This window comes from Pavona decussata, unplaced genomic scaffold (genome assembly GCF_977016875.1).
Source record: "Pavona decussata unplaced genomic scaffold, jaPavDecu1.1 SCAFFOLD_254, whole genome shotgun sequence".
NCBI classification, from domain to species: domain Eukaryota; kingdom Metazoa; phylum Cnidaria; class Anthozoa; order Scleractinia; family Agariciidae; genus Pavona; species Pavona decussata.
In genome coordinates, this window is record NW_028145657.1 from 857,291 (window position 1) to 867,031 (window position 9,741).

Consider the following 9,741-nt stretch of genomic DNA (forward strand, 5'->3'; position numbering starts at 1 on the left):
GTTTAAAGAAAGGAAAATAAAATGTTGATATTCGACCAATCAATGATTTAATAATTTCAAGCCAGCTTAAAATATATCTTCCCTGTGACTAACAATTTTGTCATAACATAACAATGAGATAAAAACAGATAAATGAGAATTTGCATCTTGCATTTGGAGTTTGCAATTTACAAAGAAAGCGAAATTACAAATCAAAATCAACTTTTTGTAATAGCCAGAATGGGAAAAAATCCCATTTTGTAGCTTTTGTTGGCAGTAATGGATTAAGCAGCAACATGAAAATAATTATTTCAACTTAAATTGTTGTAAATTTGTCCCAAAAAAATTTAAAACCGCATTTTTTTGGCGAGATCGATAGTTACTAAACTCACGAGAAAAGAGTATTCCTATTTTCGCGTTTAACGCACTTAAGCAACAACGCTTTACGTAAGTATAGGCATGAAAGGAAAATTTAATACAAAAAAACTCCAAAGAAATGAAAGTAACCCAACCTTGCCGAGGCGTGAAGACTTCATTAAGTTGTCAATTATTTGAAGCAAAGATAAGTAAAGAATTCAAACATTTTAAGTTTCAAGGCTTTCGTTCTTAACGTTTGCTTCTTACGTTACATAACGTTAACTTTTTTAGATAAGAAAAGATCAGAACTTTAACGTTTTGACCGTTTCTCAAATAGGGAAGTACCACTCATTCAAACTTTTACCGACCAACTGAATAACAGTGGTCCATGTCAGTTAAAAATCACTCAAACTTAGCTCGGTAATGTTATGGGAGTCTTACTGAAAACAGAAAAACGAGATCATAAATATACAAAAAAAGATCGTGCGTCAAGCCGGAGAATAGCATTATTGATTGAAAAGGTTGATTCAGGAAGTACCAACAACAGAGCAGAGTTGAGAGCTTAAAAACTTGCGTCGAAAACTACGCCAAAATGTGTTCAATGAAACTTTGTACGTGTATGCTCGTACTACTTACAAACGTTTACTTTATGAGTCCAATAAAGATTAAAATCACTCGCAAGATAGAGAAAAGGGAAAATAAGAGAGTGGATCGGTGGATGAGAAAAAATGTTTAGCTAATGCAAACCGTTTGGACAATAAGAAGCAATAATGGGACTTCGTTTAATGGAGTTTTAAATCACCTCCCGTAAATTAAGCAAACAAACAAACAAAAACATGAACACGCACAAACAGACAAAGTAATATTGTTTTCAGTGAAAATCAAGCTGAATTCTTAATTCCGTCTGATAAAATATACGTTTTTCTTCGCTAACGCTACGTAGTCGGTTAGACCTGTCGGTTAGGAAGAGGAAAATAGAATGTTAATATTCTACCAATCAATGATTTAATAATTTCAAGCCAGCTTTGAATATATGTTCCCCGTGACTATCAATTTTGTCACTAGCTGCGATCACTTAAGAAGGCTTGCAAAGGGCAGGCCATTTAGCTGCCAGAGAGACTCAAAAGGAAGCCGGTAATTGTTCTTTTTTACTCTTTGAAAGATTTGGGGTTAGTTGGGTGACGGGAAACGAAACATGGCGATGAGATAAAGATGGATAAATAAGAATTTGCATCTCGCATTTGGGGTTTGCGATTTACAAAGAGGGCGAGGTTACAAAGGAAGTTTTTATAATAGCCAGAATGGGAAAAAATCCCATTTTGTAGCTTTAATTGGCAGTATACATAATTAACGCATTGGATTCGTTGGATTATGCAACAAGATGATAATAATTATTTTCACCTCAATCTTAATGTTAAATTGTTAAAAAAATTCAATCCGCATTTTTTGCGTGATTGATAGTTATAACTTCATTAAACCAACGAAAAAGTATCCTAATCTACTCGTTTTATCGTGCGATACTGAAAAGTCTCGAGACATCAGTGCTTAACGTTAACGCAACTGAACAACCATGGACTTTAATTTAGCAGCTATTAAAAAACCCCAAAGAAATGAAACTAACCCAACCTTGCCGAGTCGGCAAGACATCATTAGGCTCGCAATTATTACGATCAAAGGTAAGCAAACAAGTCAATTATTTTAGGTTTCAAGGCTTTCGTTCTTATCGTTTGTTTCTTACGGTACATAACAAAAAAATTTTTAACTGAATTCATAGTCTAAATTTAAATTTTGCGTGATTAGATAAGAAAAGATTAGAACTTTAACGTTTTGACTGTTTCTCAAATAGGCAAGTATTACTCATTCAAACTACGACTGCACCGAATGAGTGGTCCATCTCACTTGAAAACCTCTCAAACTTAGCTCGGTAATGTTATGGGACCTACAAAGAATATAAAAGGAACATTTCCTACTTATTTTTTATAGTTAGTTAGTTGAGGAAAATTGTCAAATAGCCCAATAAACGTCACTGCGAGGCTCCGGGGAATAAACCTCGAGGTGATGCTATTGTTTCAGCCTGAATTTTAATATATCGAAATTGGGCTATTAATATTGTGATAAGCTACCGAGAGAACAACGTCAAATATATAAAAGCGCCCTTCCGTAGCTGTAACAGCAAAATTCCCTGCCTCTTTCTTTATCGTTTTCGTTGATAAGAAAATGGGAAAATTGCTAGTGACAGGTAGTTCATTCATTACTTGACAAAAGGTAATTTGCATCGCATTTTCGGTCAAGTCAAATAAAATTTAACCCTATCTAAGGCGGGGTGTGGCTTCTGCCAGCGGCGACTTTGAATATGACGGACGTTTTTGGTATTTTACCAAACGCCATGAAACGTCAGCACTTTTACGAAAAGTTATCTGGGAAAAATTTCGTATGGTCGGTTAGCGCTCATTTGACTTTGATGTTACCATGGCAACCGATTTATGACAGACAGGTTTTTTTTTTTCAGAAAATGGAAATTCCTTTAAATAAAATGAAGAAAAATTACTTTTCTTACTATAACGTTTGTGTCTCTAGCTCATATTAGTGTTTCGTTATTGTTTTTTTTACTTTCCGCTTAATTTTGGCGCTTTACTGAAGTTTTGGTAAAATCTAGAAATCCAATATGGCGGATCCAAGATGGCCGCCATTTGGCAATCCGCTACTACGTCAGATGATGTCATCACCTTCTAAATGGTGTTTTATTAGTGTGTGTTTTTTATCTGGCATGGAACAATTCTTAGCTTAGGAACAGTTACATGCATATTTTATTTTTCATGTTGAATTTTCAATGATTGAGTGTTGTTGCATTAGGTTACATTCTTCAGATGGCTGGCTGACTCGTTCTAAATAAACAATTAACATTAGATGTCTCGTGTGAGTGAAATCAGAATTGGCCCATGGTGTCTATATGAGGCAAGAATAGCAACTAAAAGTGTATTTAATGGCATATCCAATCATAAAAAATGTGAAATTAAATAAAATGTTGCCAAGTCAAGCTTGTCATTTGAAATATCCAGTAAAACATTTAAAATATCATTCACATATTCAAGAGTTCAGCTCACCTGAAACGCAGTTTTCCCCATTGCAATCAGAGACTATATGAAAGATTACACGATTGGAAATACGCTGTCTCAGCGATTTCGGCACAGTATTCAGGGCTATCTGGCTGCGAGAGGTCTGCCGACGCGCGGAAAACTTCAACTAAAAATTGACAAAGTTTGAGATACTTAACCCGGGTAATCATAAACATAACTTTCGCGAATTTGCTTTCATTTATTGTTACCTCGAGGATATAATTTAAGCCTAAATATCAATAGTGGGTTCTGAAATTGAAAGGAATGCAGTTTAGAAAATATAAACGAAGTGAAAATATTCCGCAAAATTGTGGGGCATTAATAAGGAGAAAATAGTCACCTCGATCTCGCTATTGGCTCTATACGAGCTCAGTCGACCAAGAGCGAGCAGGGCAAAGGATCGCGTTGCATTGTGGTATACACAAAATGAACGGCAAGGCCTCACCACTTTTGATCTTACCGTAACCACAATGCTTTGTATTTTGCAAGAAAGGTGAACGAAAGCCTCCATGTGTACGTATTTTTGCCGATCAGAGAGCTGCCTTGATCGGTTGCTCCCGGCTCCCTCGCTGTGGCAACAGGCTCAGCAATCAACATCATCATTTATTTGAACACGTAAGGCCTCAGAGCTAATAGCTCGTTCGTAGTGCATACATGTCAAATATATATAATAACATTAATTACGTAAAAGTGTCAAAGTCACATACATTTAAGATGTACTAGTTATGCAATGCTTTCGAGTGGTATACCGTGAAATATACCACGAGTGACTTGATTTTTCTTAGTATACACACGATCCTTTAGGCGAGTATGTTTACAGAGAAACATCAGGTCACGAGTGGGACATTCTCACTATACCACTAGAAAGCTTTGCATAGCTAACCTTATTTATCCCATGCCACTTATTGGATTAACACAAAACGTCACTCTTTAATTCTTTAACAACAAATACAATTAGTGAAAAAATATTCAACAGATTCTCAACGTTTCTTGAAAGTCACATAATTTGACAAAAAATTAAAAAACGTAAATAGGTACCGCTCATTAAATGTATAAAAGCCTTTGTAGGCCGCAAGAAACGCTGGGATTTTTTTCGTGGAATACAACCCGTTGCATACCGCATAATATGCAACGGGTTTCTAGCTTTCTGATTGGCTGTATTCTCTATGGCATGGGATAAAAAGCAGTATTTACAATGTAAAACGTATTCTACGCAAAAATTACATAACAACGTACTTATGTTATAATAAGAAACCAAAAAACCTGATCAAACAATGTTTTCTTAAAACGTGAGGTGGACGTAACTTTCCTTAATTTGAGCAAACTGTTTCAGAGCTTACAGGCTAGATAGAAGAAATAACTTTACATTCTCTTAAGGTTAAAGCTGGGCTGCTCAGGCAGCATAGTTCTTTTCCCCCTCAAACTATAATTAGTCTGTCTATAAGTAAATACATTTCGGATGTAAATAGGGCCACTGGCAAAAAGAAGTCGTGTAGAAGTAAAAGAGACTGACTGTATGTTTTGTGAGTTTACAGCTTATAATTTGAGAGAATATTGGCAAATAATCCCCGAAAAGAATCGATTCACCAATATTTATTTCACCTTCGATTTGGCCAGTAATTGTTAAATAATTGAGCAATGAGATGACAGACTGTCAGATGTGGTTCAACCTTTTTGTGTCCTGTCTGTAGAACGAAGAAATATCTACAGTGTGAAAAAAATTGCTTTTCTCTTTCCGGCTCAGTTTTTTTCATGTGGGTAAATTCTCTTAGTCCAAACAGCAAAACTTTCTGTATTGTTGGCAGAATCCTTTCTGATTACTTCCGTTTGGATTTGGATATGTACAGTAAGTAATTCCTTCAAAAACTCATTAATAATTCATTAGCCTATTGACGTATCAAATGGTCGATAAAACATCACGTGCAGTGGTTTAAAACCCGATAAAATCTCCTTCTTAATAGTATGCAGTGTTTAATGTTTTTCTCGTATGCTAATTTTCAACGTTCACAAAAGCATCACTGTTATGAACTCTCTTGACACACGTTTTTCCAGGAATGTTTTTGAAGCCGTTCAAAAAAATTGCAGCCCGTGTTTTATCCGGTCTAAAACCACTCGGCTGCGCCTTGTGGTTTTAAATCCCGAAAAATACTGCTGCTCATGTTTTCAACATTACATAGTCCCAACTTATGTATACTATTTAAACCTTGTCGGCCGGTTTCAGGACGCGATTAGGATTCACGATTTTAATTTAGAACTCGTTTAAAACTCACTTGCCATATATTATATAATTATGCGATTTGGATTTAGGTTTAGGATCAATAATTAGGGTTTATGGCTCTATAGAGCGGTTTGCAAAGTAATTACTCTGGCCAACTGTAACAGATGTAAACAACACAACGACTGGAGCCAATCAGAATTCGAGGCAAATACATGTAACTGGCTCCAAGCGCGGGAAAACGCGTGCGGCGAAAACACGATTGCTTTTGGTTTGGATTCCCATTGGTTGAGAAGGTGACGCGAGTTTTGTGAACCAATCACAAAGCGTAGAAATGGAAAACCAAAGCAACTCAAAATTACTTTCGACATTCCATTGAAAACCGCTCTAATGAGTTAATGAATGTGAATATATGAAACATATATTTGAATTGCGGATGAAAGATTAAATAGAAGAAAGATCCTCGCAGGTAGTACAGCAGGCAGCTTCAGCAGTTGCGAAAAGAAAGCCTAAAAAATTTGCCTAAAAAAGTTGCGTACTACCTGCGAGAATCTTCCTTCTATTTAATCTTTCATCCGCAGTTTAAATTTATGTTTCATATATTCACATTCATTTATTCACTATATTACGAACTCACAGAATGACCAGCTTTCAGTTGACTTGATAGCTGAGTTGGTAGAGCACTGCACTGGCCGGCATCGCAGAGGTCATGGGTTTGAATCCTGTTCGGGCCTGAATTTTTTTCAGGCTTTCTTTTCGCAACTACTTAAGTTGCGTACTAACTGCAGGGATCTTTCTTCTATATATAATTATTAAAGCATCTTACACAATTTTAATATGATTTTAGGATTTAGAATCCATACTAATAGGTTAGATAAGTGTCCCCAATTAGCAAACTGCGGTATTGCAGCTACAATGACATGTTATTATTATTATTATTATTATTATTATTATTATTATTATTATTATTATTATTATTATTATTATTATTATTATTATTCATGACGATCTTTGTGAAAGTTGGCAATATAGGCTTTTAAGTTTTGCTTATTGTGAACAACAAAAAACATTTCTAATTGTATTTTTCGCCGCTTGTCTAACTTCCCTTTTTTTCCAACAGTAAAGAAATGGGTTGAGCGTTGAGTTCAAAAAGACTAAAATTCCAGTAGCACTCCAAACAATATTCGACAGAGAACCGTGAAAAGTGAAGACGACAGTTGCAATAGTATATGGCAGATAACAAATAACTAAAGCTGAATGTATCCACAATGCACTGGTAACAGTCTTTTTGTAGCGGGCCATATTAATCGCTGATGCACCAAGACTGTTTCCTTGAGTTTCGTCCCCGACTTGTGCTTGTTGATGACGAATGATCATGTAAATTTTCAAGTAACAACAAGTTGAAATAGTTAAACAAAAGAAAATCCATGCAGAACCCCATATGTAGAACAAGCGCTTGTCCCACAAATAGGTCAGGGGAAAAGCTAAGCTTTGAATCCACGAATATATTACAAATAAACGAACGCGTTTTAAAGTCACAACCTCCCTATATCGTAACCCCAGCATTAAAGCCAGTAGTCTGTCCACACTTATTGCAGTCAGTATGGTGATTGATTCTCCACACATTACAGCGTTAGAAGTGTTAGATAAAGCTTCAGTTATTCCACAAACGCCTCTCCAGTTCTTGTTCTCAAGCGACGCATGATAAACAATACGCAGTGGCTGAGATATAAGTCCGACACAAAGATCTGTGGTCGAGAGACAACGGAATAGAAGTTTGGATGGCGGATGAAGAGATGAAGCTTTTTGAAGAGCGATGAGAATCAGTATATTTCCAAACAGTGTAAACAATGATAAAATAGCATTTACAGAAAGAGAGATTAAAGGATTATAATGTCTCTGAAAACCCATGTTGGCAGAGCAGAGAGACAATACAGGAGCCTCCTGGTGTTTACGTACGGTAGAGTTAATCATTTGGGATCACTTACAGCGTCCGGTCGCAGCCTTTATGCAGGATCAAATGACAACTAAAATAAAAAGGAACAAAACAAAATTAAAAACTACGAATGGAAAGCTTTCAATTGGCTGAATAACAAGCAGAATGTTATTACAACAACGTTACAACAACAACCCACTACTCCTGCTACTACTACTACTACTACTACTACTACTACCACCACCACCACCACCACCGCCACCACTACTACTACTACTACTACTACTGCTGCTACTTCTACTACTACTACTACTACTACTACTACTACTACTACTACTACTACTACCACCACCACCACCACCACCACCACCACTACTACTACTACTACTACTACTACTACTACTACTACTACTACTACTACTACTACCCAATCCCCAACAAAAATCCTCCTTCAATACCAGAAGACAAATGGTTAGAACACTTTCAATATTTACACTCCGACGAGCCAAAACCATCTACACATCAAGAAAAAATTTATAATGAGCTACAACAATTAGAAAAAGGAAAAGACCAACTTAACTCCTTAGACCATGTAATAACTCAACAGGAAATACGTCAAGCTGTGAAAAAATTAAAAAATAAGAAATCGCCCTTTTCCGACAGAATAAGGAACGAAATGATCAAAGCGAGCCTTGAAACACTAATGCCTCTTTACATCAAACTTTTCAATCATATCCTAAAATCTGGACAGATGCCAGATGTATGGTGCCAAGGCCTGATAACCCCCATTTACAAATCTGGTGACAAGAATGATCCGACAAACTACAGGGGCATCTGTGTATCAAGTTGCCTCGGAAAACTGTTCTGCTCAATCTTAAATCAACGTCTACACTCTTATTTAAAAGAAAACCAAATATTACATAACTCACAAATTGGCTTTCTGCCTGAAAACCGCACTGCAGACCATGTTTTTACTCTTCGAGCCCTGCTAGATAAATACGTTCACTATCACAAAGAAAGGGTCTATGCCTGTTTCGTAGATTTCCGCCAGCCTTTTGACTCCGTCTGGCACGTTGGTTTATTTTAAAAGCTAGTCGGTGCTGGCATTGGAGGACAATTTTACAATCTAATTAAAACTCTTTATTGTAATTCTTCCTGTTCTATAAGAATTGGAGACAACAAAACACGATCTTTCTCGTACTCCAAGGGTGTTCGTCAAGGGTGTATTCTAAGTCCTCTGTTATTCAACTTTTATATTAACAATCTGCCATATTCATTTCAAAACGCGCTTTCTGATCCATTTGTCCTCCCAAATGGAACGAAAATAAACTCACTTCTGTATGCTGATGATTTAATCATTCTATCGAGATCCAAAACAGGATTGCAAAACTGTTTAAATACGCTATCTTCTTACTGCAAATCATGGATGCTAAAAATCAATCCTAAGAAGACGAAAGTAATGATCTTTCAGAAACGCTCAAAGAAATCCGTTGACATTAATTTTAAAATAGACACTGAACCTGTTGAAATTGTTCAGGAATACACTTATTTAGGAACTCGTCTAACCCCAACAGGAAATTTCACTCTTGCGTTAGATCACTTAAAAGAAAAGGCCATGCACGCCTTCTCTAACATCCAAAAACACACACTCCTCAGTAAACTAAATCCCAACACAGCATCTCAGATCTTCGACACGATGATATTCTCGATCTTAAGCTATAACAGTGAGGTTTGGGGTATGTACACGAAGCAGGAGTTCAAAACATGGGATAATTCCCCATTAGAAAAAGTACATTTAAAGTTTTGCAAACGCTATTTGGAGGTAAACAACAAAGCCTCTAACCTAGCATGTAGGGCTGAGTTAGGGCGATATCCATTACTTATTGCAATAAACCAAAAAATTATGAAATACTTTGTTTACCTAAACAATAAGGAGAATGACTCTATCGTTAAGCAATCTTTTCTGATGTCAAAACATTTACACTCCATTAATAATTCCGGTTTTTACTCCAATTTTATGGGCATGTTAGAAAAATACTATTCATCTGATCTAAATCCTGAAAATTTTAGCAATGAGACAATAAAGCAAATTGAAACTAATATGAAAAACAAGTATCTACGTTTCTGGCAACACAACC

At 36.2% G+C, this 9,741-nt stretch overlaps 1 protein-coding gene across 1 annotated transcript; it reads right to left on the minus strand.

Annotated features, from left to right (window-relative positions):
• Nucleotides 1-6,714: 6,714 nt before the first annotated feature.
• On the minus strand, nt 6,715-7,578 carry LOC146456454 (trace amine-associated receptor 1-like). The gene has a single exon (XM_085092749.1). It carries the CDS (start codon nt 7,576-7,578, stop codon nt 6,715-6,717), a length of 864 nt encoding a protein of 287 aa, XP_084948875.1.
• Between the last annotated feature and the right edge of the window lie 2,163 nt (nt 7,579-9,741).

Bases quoted from the DNA above. Each gene is read 5' to 3' on its own strand.
- LOC146456454 (XM_085092749.1), bottom strand. From the start codon at position 7,578: ATGGGTTTTCAGAGACATTATAATCCTTTAATCTCTCTTTCTGTAAAT.